The following is a 15,754-nucleotide window of genomic DNA, read 5'->3' on the forward strand; positions in this document are numbered from 1 at the left end:
TCTGTAGAAAGTGTGATATATTAATGGATTGTGAATATTTTAATGAAAGTTGGGAACCAGAAGTGAAGAATACTAGATGAAAGGCAAAAGGCAGTGATGGATGCAAAACTAAGAATGATAGCCAGAAGAGTGAATGATTGTGAATATGGAAGTGATTAAAAAAAGGAAAACTGGACATAATTGTGGAAATGTGACTAACTGACAAAGCAAGAGCTGGCATGACTGTGTAAATGGAAGAAAGTTTGACCAATGAAGCAGTAGCAAGAATGATTGCTGGAATGCAAGAATTGAAGTATGAAATGATTAAGATGAGGTGTGTACATAGAATGAAATTAGACATATGGTGCACATGAACAGAAGAGTGTGAAAGAATAAAATGAAAGCTAGCGGAGAGAATGAAGTAGCAAATGGCTTAAGAATAGCATTATATGGAGATTTAATCATAAAAAAAGGTATGGTGGATGAAAAGGTGCACAAGATATGTTTCCCAGTAGAGAGAGAATGTGCAGGGTGATTGAGACATTGTATATAAGAAGTAAGCATTTGAAGGAGTTAATGGTTGTGGTTGGAACGAATGATTTGGTAGGGTATAGGGGAAATGTGAGAATGAATATCAGGAGATTATTTGAGGAGAGTGACATACAACAATGCGGTAGGAAGGGTAGTTTGTGTTTGTCCAGGTATGACAATGATGAGTTGTGGTGGAGAGCAAAGATCTTGAATAGAATAATAGCAGAAATGTGTGAATAGAAAGTAGTGCAGTTTGTGAATGTGTGGGATGAATGGAACTGTATAAGAGCAATGGACTGCATCTGAATGGTTTTGGAGTGAGTCATTTGGAAAGGTTGCTGCAGGAAGGAAGTGTAATGAGTGATTCAAACAAGTATCAGTGGAAGTCAGAGATGATGTGAATAAGCAGGAGAGTGAGACCAGTGTGGTTGTGAATGGAGAAGAGAATGTGAAAACAGGAATGAAAGTTAAACAGGGTTGGTCAGGGAGACATGGTGTAAGGGGAGTGGATTCTAAAAGTAGTATTGAATGCATGTATGTGGATGCATAGCATAGGAATAGAATGGCCTGGAATACATGGGTGGTTGAGTCTGGGAAAATATATGAGTAGAAGGTGAACAGACAGGAGTAGGTGAGGGGAAGTTACAATTGGAGGGGTAGCATGAGCAGGACTGGTCATAGACAAAGAAATGAATTGTTAAGCTTATTTATGAATGCCAGGAGTATCAGAAATAAGAGAGATGAAATTCTTGCATTGATTGAGCTTGTGTGTCTGAAAATAGTTGGAATAAGTGAAACATAGTTGGATGAGAATGACATCTTGACAGGAATAGAAAGAGAGGGGTATTATCTTTCATGATGATGATGATGATAAGGGAATTATATCTGTACAAGGTTGAAATACGAGGAGAAAAAAAGTGGCAGTGATTTTGAAGAAGCATGGTATGAAGTGGAGATCGATAGAATGAGTCTATCAGGTCAGGTCAGGGAATGTGGACAGTGGAGACAAATGTATAGGCAACTTGGCTTAGTGAACAAGTGAAGAGTGATCAATATGGGTAATTTCAGTTATGGCAATATTGATTGGAATGAAGAGATAGCATCAGGGAATAAGGAGAATGAATTTCTCAAGTTGCTAAGGGACACCAATCTTAGGTAGCATGTAACAGAGGGCACATGAGGTTTAAGAGTCTTTTTAGATCTGGTTATATCATCAAGGGATGTGATTGTGAATGATGTGTCTAATATTACCCTGGCTAGTGAGAGTGATAATGAAGTGATCACCTGAGTTGTGGCCAGTCATATGGAACATCTATAAAGAAGGGATATATGTAGAAATACAAAGCTGGCGATTATAAGTTTAGGAGATAACTGGAGCTATAGTGTGAGAAAGAGGAATTGAGTGGGAAGGAGACAGATGCTGCATTGCTATTGAACAAGAGCTATTTAACAATAACAATGTCTGAGTTCATTCCAAAGGTGAAAAGACTAAACAAGGCAGAAATAAAATGGATGAATGAAGAGATTAATGTGAAAATCTGGAAGAAATTAGCCAATTGAGCTAAGAAAAATCCTAGTGAGCTCTTTCAATATATGACAAGTAGAAGGAAACACTGGCAGATTGGTAACCAATGTGGAGGACATAGTAGAAGTATCCAATGATCAGTTTATCAGTGTATTTCATCTTTAAAGACAACATCAGAATCTGGAATGTACAGGTATGGTGGAGGAGGGACTGATGGTGAATGAGCAGTAAACGTATGAAGAATTAAAACTTGATATTAATAAGGCAGTAGGCCTTAACAGTATATTGCCAAGTGTCTTGAGAAAATGCTCAATGGATTTAATGGCAACTTTGGCACATCTGTTTAAAAACATGAGTCTTGAAACAGGGCAAGTCCCAAAGGAATGGAAGGTGGGAAAATTGTTCCTCTTTCACAAAGGAGGGGGGGAATCATAGGCCAGTCTGTGTGTCTGGGGTTGTTAAGGTGTTAGAGAAGTTGGTGAGGACTATGATTCAGAAGTGGAATGATAATAGCAATATTCTTTATGATGGTCGCAGGTAGCAGCATTGGTTTGTTAGGAGGAGATCATGTTTCATCGTCACATATAACGAGGTGACAAATTCACTCAATAAAGGAGATGTATATGCAGTGGTATAGTTGGATTTTTCTAAGACTTTTGATTGCCACATGACAACTAGTAGATAAAGTGATGGGCTGTTGAACAGGTATCAGCAGGTTGTGTATGGACTCTATATCTAAAAGAGGAAGGTCACTAGTGGTGTACCATGGGGATCTGTTTTTGGACCATTATTGTTTACCTTGCACTTTAATGACATTGGAACTGGCTTAACTGGAGATGTGCAACTGTTTTCTGATGATGCAAAGTTGGGAAGACCTATGAGAAGTAGAGCAGATGTGGCCTTACAGTGAATCTGAAGAGAGGTTATGGTTCCCTTGTATAAGGCTTTGATCAGGCCACAATTTTTTTTGTATGTCACTGTTACTCACAAAAAGTTATTTGCAAACCTGTTGTCCTTAGCCCCCCCCCCCCCCCCACTTTACCAACAGGTACTGTGGGGCTAAGGATTTTTTCTATTTTTTATTAATTTTATTTGATTATTTTTTTTTTTGTATTTTAATCTGCTTTTTTTATCTTGCCCTAAACAGATCAAACAGGGAACATTTTTCAAGTCACTCCAAACCTTCAAAGCATAATGATGATCTCACACCAGGCAGTGAAATTGATCTCCCACATATGGACTACTATGTGCAGTTTTAGTTGCCTGGTTTTCATGGAGGATGAGGGTGTATTGAAGAAGTTCACCAAGTTAGTTTCTGGTCTATAAAATTATTATTATTATTATTATCTGAGACCTCCAGGGAGTCAAGGACTTATCGAGGGAGGCTATAAATCACCCAAACCAGCTATCATACCTTCCCTTAAATTCATTCACACTAGATGCACTCACTATCCCTAAAGGCAAACTATTTCACTTACTCACTGCTCTCTGGAAGAAAAACCTAGCTCTTGCCCCTTTTCATGACTGTAAATAAATTTAACTTCCACTAATTCCTCCCGTGTTCTCTCCCCACCTTCCATATAATGAAAACTTTCATCAGATGATATCCTATAACACCCATTCAAAAGTTTATAGACCTCTATCATATCATCCCCTTTCTCCTATTAACCAGAGTCTACAATCCACATACTCGCAATCAGTGGTGAGCTATAAGGGACTTGCGGGGGCTCGCATGAGTCCTTTGTTAAATTTTTCTGAAATTTGCGAGCCCCTTTTTCTTCTTGTTTAATAATCTTGTAGAACTAGAAAATACCACTGTTGAATGTATACATGCTACTATAATTGCTACTTTAAATTGATATGAATTTTCTGATAACTATATAAAAAATAATTTCATTGCATTTTGTTCTGATGGAGCTAGTGTAATGTTAGGAAACAAATCAGGTGTTGCAAACAAAGTTCTACAAAAATTTCCCAACGTTGTGATTTGGCATTGACCTCATCGTTTACACTTAGCATTAGACGATTTGATAAAAAAACATTAAAGAAATAAATCATTTTGAAATATTTATAGATAAATTATATGCTTTTTATCATCAATCACCAAAAAATCAACGAGAATTAAATACAATTGCAAAAGACCTTGGTATCGAAATTATACAGATCGGCCATGTGTTTGGACCACAATGGGCAGCTTGCAGTTTAAGAATGGCTCTTGCTTTGTGGAGAAATTACCCAGCTTTATGCAAGCATTTTGCATTGAACGATAAATATAAGGGCTTTTTAAACTGACTTCTCAATTTGGAATTTTTAAAAGATCTACCATTAATGATTGATATCCTACAGGACTTATCATATCTGTCAGAAGCTCTACAAAGTCGCAATATAAGTTAGGCCTTTTTTTTTTTTTTTTTTGCTTGACGATCCGAGCCCTTTGTTAAAATATTCATAGCTCACCACTGCACTCCTTTCTTGACTGTAAATAAATTTAACTTCCATTGATTCCTCCCATGTTCTCTCCCCACCTTCCATATAATGAAAAATTTCATCAGATGATATCTTATAACACCCATTCAAAAGTTTATAGACTTCTATCATATCATCCCCTTTCTCCTATTAACCAGAGTCTACAATCCACATATTTGCAATCCATCATCATAATCTAAATCACATAATCCCAGTATAATCTTTGTAACTCTTCTTTGCACCCTTTTCACAGTTTCTTCTGTGCACAAAAATCCAGGCATGGTCTTATCAAAGCCTTATAAAGAGACAAAATTACTTCCTTATCCTTACATGTCAAGGTTTTCTTCAGTATCGCAATTATCCTCTGAGTTGTATTTGCAACTTTTGCCATGTGACCTTCGACTTTAAATTCCTATCCACCAATATGCCAAGATCCCTTGCCTCTTTAATTTCTTGTAGCATAACCCCACTAATAATATGCTGTTGGAACTCTAATCATGCCAACGTGCATAACTTTACACTTACTAACATTAAACTGATATCCATTTTCATTTGCCCAAATTTCCAGCCTATTGAAATCATTTTGTAAGTGCTGAATATCAGTAGCATCCTTGATTGCCCTGCCTATCTTTGCATCATTGGCAAACAATTGCAGATCTGATGTTAGACCCTGCCTGATGTCATTAATGTACAGATTGAACAATTATGGCCCAAGGACTGGTCCTGAAGTACACCACTGGTCACCTTAGATCTGGCAGATTCACACCCACTGTATACCACTTTTTGATATCTGTCTGTCAACCATTCCCTGATCCAAGTCAAGAGTTTATACCTCAACTGTCATGCTCTTCACTATCTCTATTCTCCTCAGCTCGCTACCTATTATCCATGCAATATGCTAAACACTTTCCCAGCTACACTATTATCCTTTATCTGTCATAAAATGTTCTCCAATTTCTTTCATCATGCTTTTTCTCTCCCTCCTAATGGTTAGGGACTTGTAACCTGTGCCCTTAACCACCACAACACTGATGTTCCATTCCTTCCTTTCTTCCATGCAAGGCTTCACTTTACCTTATCATACCATAATAAAAAGATGCATCTTATGCACCATTATATTCATTGTCAGTGATAATCAAATCTCCATATGAGGCCACTCCATCATCCACTGACCTTTTCCATATTAACCATCTCATCTGCTAATATTTTCCTTGCTTGGTCAGTTTTATCCTCTACATACTCATTTTTTCATATGCACCATCTAAGTTCTCCATTGCACTTTCATTGCCTGCATTTTCTTTTTGTGTTGCTCCCATTTGATCATTGCATTTTAGTGTGCATACATAAAGCATTTTTTACAATGGATATACAGTATACTCGAAAAAATGCAACATGAAAACTTGATTTGCGAGTTATATGCACCACTGACTTATGACAACTTACAGGCACCAATTTGAATGTCTTTACAGTATGAATTTCTATTTCTAGTTACCATTCATACTGAAATTATTCATTCATATCAAATGAATAAGAATTAGAAGTAAACATTAATATTGGAAAGAAGAAAACAAACTTTGAAATTAACAGCTTAAGATAAACTACAAAATTCTTTCTAAATCTAAAATTCATAAGTAGAGACAAGCAATAAACTTATCAAGTAATGCTAAAATACTCATCTCTAAGTACAGCCAGCTTGCTAATCCATTTCCTCTTCTAAACAAGAACATAAGTAATAATCAACTATCTTCAGGACTGGGACAACTCATGGCAACTCTCATCACTTTAATCACCAAATATAATAATTCACTTGAATTGCTAAGATATCTTAATGGGTACAAAGATATACAAGCATGTGTACACAAGCACACTGGTGGGATCTTGCCTTTTTATGCTGCCTGCATGCATGCTCTTAGGATATATCTTTGTGCACATGAAGATGTATTAGTAACCAAAATGAAATATTGGCCTAATAATTTAATAGTTAAATTAATTATACCTAAATCATCATTGGAAGTTTCATAGTAATTTAATAATAAGGTGTGATGCCTTTTGGCAACTGGCATATGGAAATATGAGTTCTGCATTGCATCAGCCTTGGTATATCACCTCTGGGTCTGGCTCCCACTGAAGAGACCTCAAAAAAGATTGAAACTGATCGTAGTGACCCTTCCCATAATGCATAGCATTATACATGTCTGCGAGGAGATGTGCTTTGCATTATGGGATACTAAGGAAAGTGATGAGAGTTGCCATGAGTTATCCCAGTCCTGAAGATAGTTCAGATGCAAATTTTGTTTGCTTACACTTGGATAAAGGATTAAATTAAATATATAATTTCTAAATCATCATTGTTTATTCATGCATTAATAGGGAAATATATACAGAAATATGCATATAACAACAACTCATGGAGATAGCCTATTAAATGAAGGTGAGCCGAGTTATTGGTAAATGGCATATGTTTGGTCTTCCTTTGAGCCATTAGCTGGTATGTCGAGAGCAATAACAATGAATGTAGGGTTGATGTCTAAGTTGGTGTTCCAATCACCCGCTAGCTGATTTTTCTGTATTGGTTCTGTTAGAGATCACTGGATTTCTTCAAGAATGTGGCAGTATTAGGAATTTTTCAGTCATTAACATAGGTGACAGCTCACTTGCAGCACAAACGCTTGAATGCATTAACTGTATTTGATCTGCAGTAAAAACATCATTTGTTCTTTACTTGCAATAGAAACATCTAGTAATCAATAAATTCAGAAATCACTGTTTTACTGTACTCTCCATAAACTGCACAGTTATGAGTTCATACCTAATAACTGTAATATGGACTAATTGCAAGCCCATTCTGCTAAACATGTTATTCTCCAAAATGATATTTTTTTCTACCACAATTTGTACCAAAAATTCTCACTAAAGAATCTGATAAAGGCTACCCTTAGATATTTAATAGATCTTGGCATCTGAAGTGTTTAACTTTTATTTCAAAATTTTCATTTATTATTCCACCTAAGAATGAATTGTCCCCCTCCCCCCATACTTTCAATTCAACAGCAGTGGTAACCACATCACTTGGTACAGTCTTTTTTATATGAATTTTACAAATTGAAAACAAAAATTGATTTATTATTATAGTAATATACATGTCTTTTAATGATAAAATATTATACAGCCTTTTTTTTATTAACATATTCCTGCTTTAAAAATGCAACAGTAATTCTTATTAACTACTGAGCTGTTTCTAATGTTTTAGATGAATGTGAGAATCCTTTGGATCCTTCACATCTCTTCTTTTTTTCAAGTTACTGAAAATAAAATAAATTCCAGAAAACATTAAGTATACACAAGATCAGGTATGAAATATTCAGCAAAATTTTTCATGAAATGGTGCAGAAAACCTCTGATAATTAATGTTATATATGCTTCTAAAAATATTATTGAACCATTACATACTGCTTATTTCCAGACATCGCATTCCCAGAAAACAGTGGTGGATGAATTTGCGCCCTCTTCTCCGCATCCTTGCCAAGCATGATTCTAGTTATGAGACTGAAGCTAGTGTTCTTGCACAAGTGGATGGTGACTAACTGCATCTTTACCTCTTACCATACCCTCTCCTCCTATCTTCCTGACATTTTGAAAAAAATCCCTCTATTGCTATCCTAATTTGATGTGCCATTTTTCTGCAATGGTGATGTTTGCAGTTATTGTAAATATTAAAGTGGGAATTGGTTTGATTTGCAGCAAACTGGGCCTGTAAATGTGTTAAAGTTCTGTGTATGCCAGAAAATTTATTTCTCCATTTTGCAGAATATAATTTAGGTTTGTGAAAGGAAATGAACGACTATGAAGCTTGGAGTTGAGAACAAAGTGCTGTTTGAGTTTAAATTTCAGGAAGCTTTATGGTTTCATTAAAAATAAATAATAAATACTACTCTTTATATCTAACAGTTTGTAGTATAATTGTTTACTAACTGAATGGGTTTTAGTTGTGCAAGTCTGGTTACGAATGATTGCCACATATCAACATTCAGTTTGTTTCGGATACTAGTGGATGATTTTTCTGTTAATTAATATGCATATATTTAATAAATGTATTATTATTACAATTGTACATAATTTTCTTGCATCATGAACTTTTTTTTTTTTTGGTCCAACAAAGATTATTTTCTTAATTAAAATAAGAATTCAGTCTAAATTAACATGACCAATAATGTTTTTCTTATTAGTCAGGTGTAAATCTTTATCATTTTTTTTAGTCTAATGAAATGTTTATTTTGTTAACTTTGTTCTTTTTTTTTCTTGTAGGGTACTATAATAAGTTTTATGTGACTGAACTCAATAACTGATTTGAATAACTTTCTTTAATCCTTCAATACTTTGCAAGATCTAATTATGAGGTGGTGTAACCAGAGTTAATTAAAAAAAAAAAAAAACATACTATAAACTTCAGCTTAATGTTGTTTTTATAGTGTGTTTTTATATCAGAGTGCATGGAATTAAAAGATGTGTGTATTTTTAGTTAGATTCATAAAACAAAAAGTTTCAAAAATACTAGAAAGAAGCACATACGTTTTGCAGCTTTTCGCTGCTAATTATATATATATTTAAAAAATGCTTATATGGAATTCTTACATTGTAATTCTGATTTATTTTTATTTCAAGAATGAAAAGTATTTTGCTGAAGAATAAGTGTTATAAGAAATATATAAGCAAAATGTACTCATACCGTGTACATTAAAACAGTAATGTGAATTTAAGTATTTTTTTATTAATATGCTAATTTAGTATTGCTCTAAATGCATAATGAATGTAATTTTCAATACAAATACTTTTTCTGATCAAAAAAGATTGCTTTTGAGATTTAGCAGTGAGGGTGCCATATAATTTGGAAACATATTTACATTCCACTACTGCTTTAAATATTTTTAGCTTGTATCATTTTAAAGCAGATATTTTACTGTATTTATTAGTTGTAAGTTTGTTATGGAGGTAGTGAAAATATATTTAAAAATTATTACAAAATATTTGTCTTGAAAAACTAAAAATTTTAGTTTTTTTAGCATGTTATTTTATGAGAATAATTTCTTTGACAGTGATATATATTTGTCAGTTAGAAATATTAAGTTTGTTTCATTAACTTCCACAAAATTATTATTTACAGAACTAATTTAACTTAGCAAAATTTCCCAAAATTACCCCACTCAAGTAGAGCAAGTGATGCTTAAATGTTTTGAATTGATCAACAATAATATTCATATGTTATTCTTTAGCATTCTGATAACATTAATATGATAAGCATCTCTGTAATGCAATTGGAAAATAGGGCATTGCACCCTTTGATTGGAAAAGACACGAGTTTGATTCTCATTGTGATGAGTCAAACTTTATATAGGTTTTTTTCAATTGAAGTTGAGTTAGCTGATCTCATACAGAGGTAGTAGGATTTTTTCTCACATGAACTTGGGTTTTTCATACTGCACACAGGCAAATCAACCATGAGAACACAATTTACAGACAAAAAAGACTGTTGGTGGTGGTGGACAGTAGATGGCATTGTGTGTTGATGGTGGTAGTGCTGTAATTTGAGGATTAAGTAGGAGACACAGTAAGATGTGCAAGGTGAAATAGAGGGCCCTACTATAATGAATCCTTGGATTCCTTGAAGGTGTCCCATAATAATAGTAATAAGATTAAGATTTTTCTTTCTGAAAAAATTGACATAAGCTTCAACTAATTAGATTAAGACATTTTTGAAAGGAACTTACCAAATATTAGGAAAAAAGTATAGAAGAAATAAGAATAGAGAATCCGTACCTGGAAACTTCAAAGGTGTGGCAAAGTGGAGGAATATTGGAAATAGAAAGTGATGAATGATTGGAAATTATTGCCCAGAGAGTTAGGGTGATGTGACTTAACAGACTTTGAGGAGTTTATTATTACTGTATTATTATTATTCATTTAAGAATTTTCAGTCCAAGGACAATTCCTGTCATACCAAACCTTAAATTCATTCATCAGTATAGCACTCACAACTCCCTCTGAGGTCACCTCTTCAGCTCATTCACTCTCTAAAAAAACATCTTACATCCTTGCTAACCATACTCATCATTAATATGCAAGGATTAACTCTGTTTTTCTCCCCTCCTGTCACATATTGAAAAATTTATTTGGTATCTGTCCTAGAAAAATCTCTTTAGTATATATTTCTATCACATCCTTTCTGAATGCTGCAACCCACAAACTTTAAATTTGTTCTCATGATAAACATTCTGCAGATTTCTTAGTATCTTAGTTATGTACTTCTGAATCCTCTCCATCTGCTTCTCATTCCTGTATAACTCATATGACTAAATTGGAGCACTGTACATCAGATACAAAAATAAAATTTGCATGGTATTATTATTATTATTATTATTTGACACCTCCAGGGAGTCCAAAGACTCATCGAGGGAGAGTGTGCCAACAGCATCGAACGATTGGTCCCCTTCCAACTACTAACCGCACTCAAACTTACTTAACTGAGCCATTAGTAGCAGAGGCTCTACATCAACCAACTTTTGGATATATGGTATACTGTATATCTCATATGCACAGTTATGTTTGATTGAAACCTACAAAATCTAATTGATTACATGAGGGGGTACAACTTATGCAAATTTTTACAATACTTTTTTTCTTTTTTAAGGTATGGTCTGTAATTAATAGATCTGCTTTGTCACCTTCATGGAATTCTAGTCTAATCATGGGAGGTCACTTCACCCCAACCCCACCTATTAAATGCATTTATGTCTGTTAATTGCATGTGTTCCCAGATTAATCTGTGGGATGAAAAATTCAAGTTTCTGGAAGGGAAGAACTGACTAACACCAAGACCAGCTAACTTACTTTAGACTTCTATTTGACCAAAGTCATTATAAAGGATACTCCCAGTGTAGTGAGATTTGAGGTTTTTTTGCAATCAAACGACACATACATATTGTTCATTCCTCTGACTGTGCTATTGAGGCACATGTTAAGTATTTCTTATATGTGATGCTAGCTTATAATTAACAAAAAAATGCCACTTTATAAAAAAGGAAAACTAGATCAAATGTCCCTTCTTTCTTAACCTGTTATATTATTATGTTGTTGTTATATTATTATGGGACAGCTCCAAGGACTCATTATAGTTTTGCTGGATTTTTTATATTTTGTATACTTATATGATTGCTATCAAGAGTCCCAGTAATAACTTCTTAAATGAAGTGTTTCAGTTATTTGTTGACTTTTATTACAAGAATGTTTCAAGGCCCAAATTTGACATGCTGCAGTTCTGATTGTAAGTTGAACTATAGATCTGTTAATTTTATTCAACAGGAACAGTTCACCAAATTTGAATAAGACACTGTAACAATCTTCATTGTTCAACCCATTTGGATTAAGTTTGGAATATACTTGTCGCTTACATTGTTCATTCTCCCAGAAAATTTCAGCCCAATTAAAGAATTGCGTATGTATTTGCATACACGGGATATCACACACATGTGGGAAGGTATTTGGGGAGACTTCTTATAGATGCATTGCTCAGTTGATTTTGACCACATTTAAAATATGAAGACCTAATTTGATGAAATTTGAGGAAACTTGAATTGTTTCTGACATTCTCAAATGTCCTCTAAAAATTCTGTCCAATTAGACTAAATTTGTGGGGGGGGGGGTATGGGAAAGATTGCAGATAAATTGCATCACCGTTTTCAAGCAATTTGAAATATAATTGCTGCTAAAGATTTTATGAGATGAGACTTTTGACACAAGTGGACTAATATGAATGGCAGGGATTGTAAATGAGGTTGGAAACAAAAGTGAAATGCTGCAGACACTACTATATGTCACATCTCAACCAGATTGGACTAGTTAATTGGTGATAGTTTTGATTTTTGAGACTAGATTCCCCTCTGAATTTCAGTCATTACCACAATAATAGTAATTGACAATCCCACTAATAAAAATATCATCGAAGTATCTATTCTCTTTCTCTAGTTCAGTTTTTAAAATATATGAGAAGCTTTTTGTTTCATAAAACAAAGGTTTTTTGTTTGTTTTATGCTATATGTAATATACATAATGAGTTTTCTATCTAATTAGGCAGTTTGAATTAACACTAATAACTTCATGAGTGAATCATTGTAAATCAGTTTGCTGAAAACATAGAAGTTTCACCTAAATAGTTACCCACCACACAGGTTACTCTTTGCATCATCAAAATTTGAAGAACTGAAATTTAATTCTTTGTTGTATAAAATGCATATCAAATTTTTAATTATTCAAAGTACAGGACATACAAGATAATATGGTTTGGCTGAATTTTCTGTTACTTATCAAGTTTATTACCACATCTTACTATCCAAGGGATAATTCATAAACCATCAGGTCGGTATCCAGTTTTTCTCTTTATATACCAGTATTTCTAGTGGCACATTGTTGATGATGCATGCAGTTTGGGTATTAGACAGTAGTGGACTACTGTCTAATAAAGGTGTCTAGTGTGTGCTTAGTGTAAATTCAAAGAGGGTAGTATCCTCCACTTCTAGATAAGTGTAGTCTAAAAATTCCTATACAGCTTAGATCAAATGTGGTGGACATCTTCTCTTTGGGCTCCTTGTGATGCCACAAACAATTCATGCATCTTCAGACAGTTTCATCTTTTAGAAATAATTGATCACTAATTTGGTTATGCATTAAATCACACTACACATCATTTGGGGTGTTATTAATGGTGCTTGACAACTGTGTGTGTGTGTGTGTGTGTTCTTACTTCCAAATTTGCATGTATGGTGATTCACTCCAGTATGATGGAGCCTTCATCTGAAAACATTATCGATACATGTAAGGAATCTTTAATGCAAATGTTGTTCTCAGCAGTGCAGTTTGGAATACTACTAATGAAACTTCATTCTGGCTGGCCATCCAGTTCATCATTTTGCATGTTGCACACAAAGTTCAAATGTGAGGCATGATAGACTTTTTTTTGGGCTTGCCCATACACATTCCACACTTCCTCCAAAACCAGAAGGATGTTTGGCTCTTTTCTTCTGTAACACACCATAAATTTCCTCTAGCAAGCTTGAAAGTTAGTTTAGAAGGTGAATTCTTTGTGCACACTGTTGTCATCACTGAATTTGACTTCAAACACACCACACACACACACTGGGCCTTTTCCTATGCATTGTTATTTTAGCTTGTGATTTTACTGCACTGCCACCATTGTTTTGCAATTAAAACTCATAGATTGAAAGAAATAGTAGCTTAAAGTGCAGTGAAATACAACATTTGAAATTCAGCAGTTAAGTTGATTATTAAATGCTGTAATGGGAAAAGATAATTTTTTCAGCATGGTCTTTTTTAATAAGAAGAGTGGTTGTCAAAACTTTTTCAGTGTTAATTTTGCAATAATTAACATTAAAATAATTTTAATGTAACTAATCAAAACTTGTAGAACATGAACAGATGAATTTTATAATTTTATCTAACATTCCTTAACTCACTAAGTATTAAGTTTATTTTTAATATCCTAAATTCCCTTAGAGATTACATACATTTTTAATTTTTTTTCTCAAATGACTTGGTGGTGCTTTGTTAGTACTTTCACTGTTTGCTGAAAACATTCTTCTGGGTGATTTTATATTTCTTTAGACATCTGAGGTATTGGTCACTTATCACTGACGAGGGAGAAAAATTGGTTTTATTGCATTATACTAGTTTTGGAATTTCTTTTTTTATAGTCTAATACTATAAATTTTTCTTTTGATTATGCTTTGTAAGTTAAGAAAGTAATCTGAAGATAAGGAAATATTCTCTATAATTGCATTATATGCAAGGTATTTCATAAATTAGAACATATACCTCAATCATCTTCAAGCATACTTTTTAACTGAACTCATTGCCAATAGTTTTCCTAATCAAACTAAGAAATTGCTAAAGGAATGAGTTTTGAATTTGTTTTAATGGCTGACAAGATGATATAAAATTTATCACTGCAGTTTGATTAAACAGAATAAGAGATTAATAACACAAGCATGACTTATGGTCTTTAAATGGGCTAATGTTTCATATACTAATGGAAGGAATATTGGATAAGGATGAGTTTTGCATTGATGGCATACATGAAACTTGATTAACTGAGAATAGTATATAGATAGGAATGGAATGGAGGAATATAGAAATTTTTGGGAAGACAGTAAGGACAAACGGTGGGGGTGGGGATACTCTAAATTCCTCTCATTATGCCTTCTAAGGGTTTGTGACAAAAGATGGCAGTACATGTGATAGCTTTCAGGCTAATTGGTACACAAGAGAAATAGAATATCTAACAGGATCTTATAAGTCTGGAATATAAGAGGAGAAACAGAAGTTAAGGAGGGGCTGTGGGAAAAGATGGGAGAGGTTTGAAACTAATTGTGGGAGGCCACTCTACATAACAATACATGATCTATGATCTACATGGTTAAGGTTGCAGTAAGAAAGGCAAAATAGTGCCACTGCACAAGAGTAGTGCTAAGGCAGAAGTTTCCAAAGATCATTCTTTATGCAGTCGAGGTTGAGCTGCAGGAATCATTTGTTAAGAATGGAATTAAGGATTGGGTTAATAAACATATTCTCTATTACAGTCACTTACAGTCTATTACATGACTGATTGCCCCATGACAAATTGATGCATAAGTTGCGAGAGAGGAATAATTAAGTGAAATGGATAGAAGATCGGTTATATAAAATAAATATAAATACAGGCAAGCTGCACATGTGGTGGGGGGGGTGCTAATGTCTGAGAAATGGAAGGTTACCAATGGCATACCACAGGTTTTTCTCTGTCACTACTATTTAGCTTTTTTTTTTTTTTTTCCAATGCTATTTCTTGTGAACTGACAGGAGATATTCAGTTGTTTGTTGATGATGTAAAATTTGGGAGGGTCATAAGTAATGATGCAGATATGAAGTTCTTTCAAGATTTTAGACCTCTAGCTTAAAGATGAGTGGGTTTTCATTTTAATATTAATAAGTATAAGGTTTGGCACTTTTGTGGTGCCAAAATAGTCACATATACACATCACCTCACACTTCTGTGCTTTTGTAGTGCAGAAGTGTAAGTTGATGTATGTACTGTGGTGGAGCTGTGTTCCAGGAGATAAATGCAATTTAGGATATAATCACATGAATTTTGAAATTTAAAGGACAGAGTTGCAAAGATTACACAATGCATTGCTGCTGTGATGAGAA

The 15,754-nt window shown here is 34.1% G+C and overlaps 1 protein-coding gene across 3 annotated transcripts in view; it reads left to right on the top strand.

Moving 5' to 3' along the window:
• The window catches only part of LOC150100974 (ATP-dependent 6-phosphofructokinase-like), a 308,202-nt gene that overhangs the window by 270,757 nt on the left and 21,691 nt on the right, over positions 1–15,754 (top strand). The window contains exon 19 of one of the 3 annotated variants that reach the window (XM_090401415.1): positions 8,807–8,900. The exons of 1 other annotated variant lie outside the window; for it this stretch is intronic. In XM_090401415.1, the coding sequence (XP_090257541.1) occupies positions 8,807–8,816 (10 nt within the window). In that variant the 3' untranslated portion in view covers positions 8,817–8,900. Of the gene's footprint in view, positions 1–7,964; positions 8,235–8,806; positions 8,901–15,754 lie in introns of those variants that run through there. One more of the 3 variants, XM_090401414.1, reaches the window with a different exon arrangement.

The sequence above is a fragment of the Typopeltis vanoorti genome, chromosome 12, assembly GCF_054136105.1.
Source record: "Typopeltis vanoorti isolate ZY-2024b chromosome 12, IOZ_Tvanoo_1.0, whole genome shotgun sequence".
Taxonomy (NCBI): Eukaryota; Metazoa; Arthropoda; class Arachnida; order Uropygi; family Thelyphonidae; genus Typopeltis; species Typopeltis vanoorti.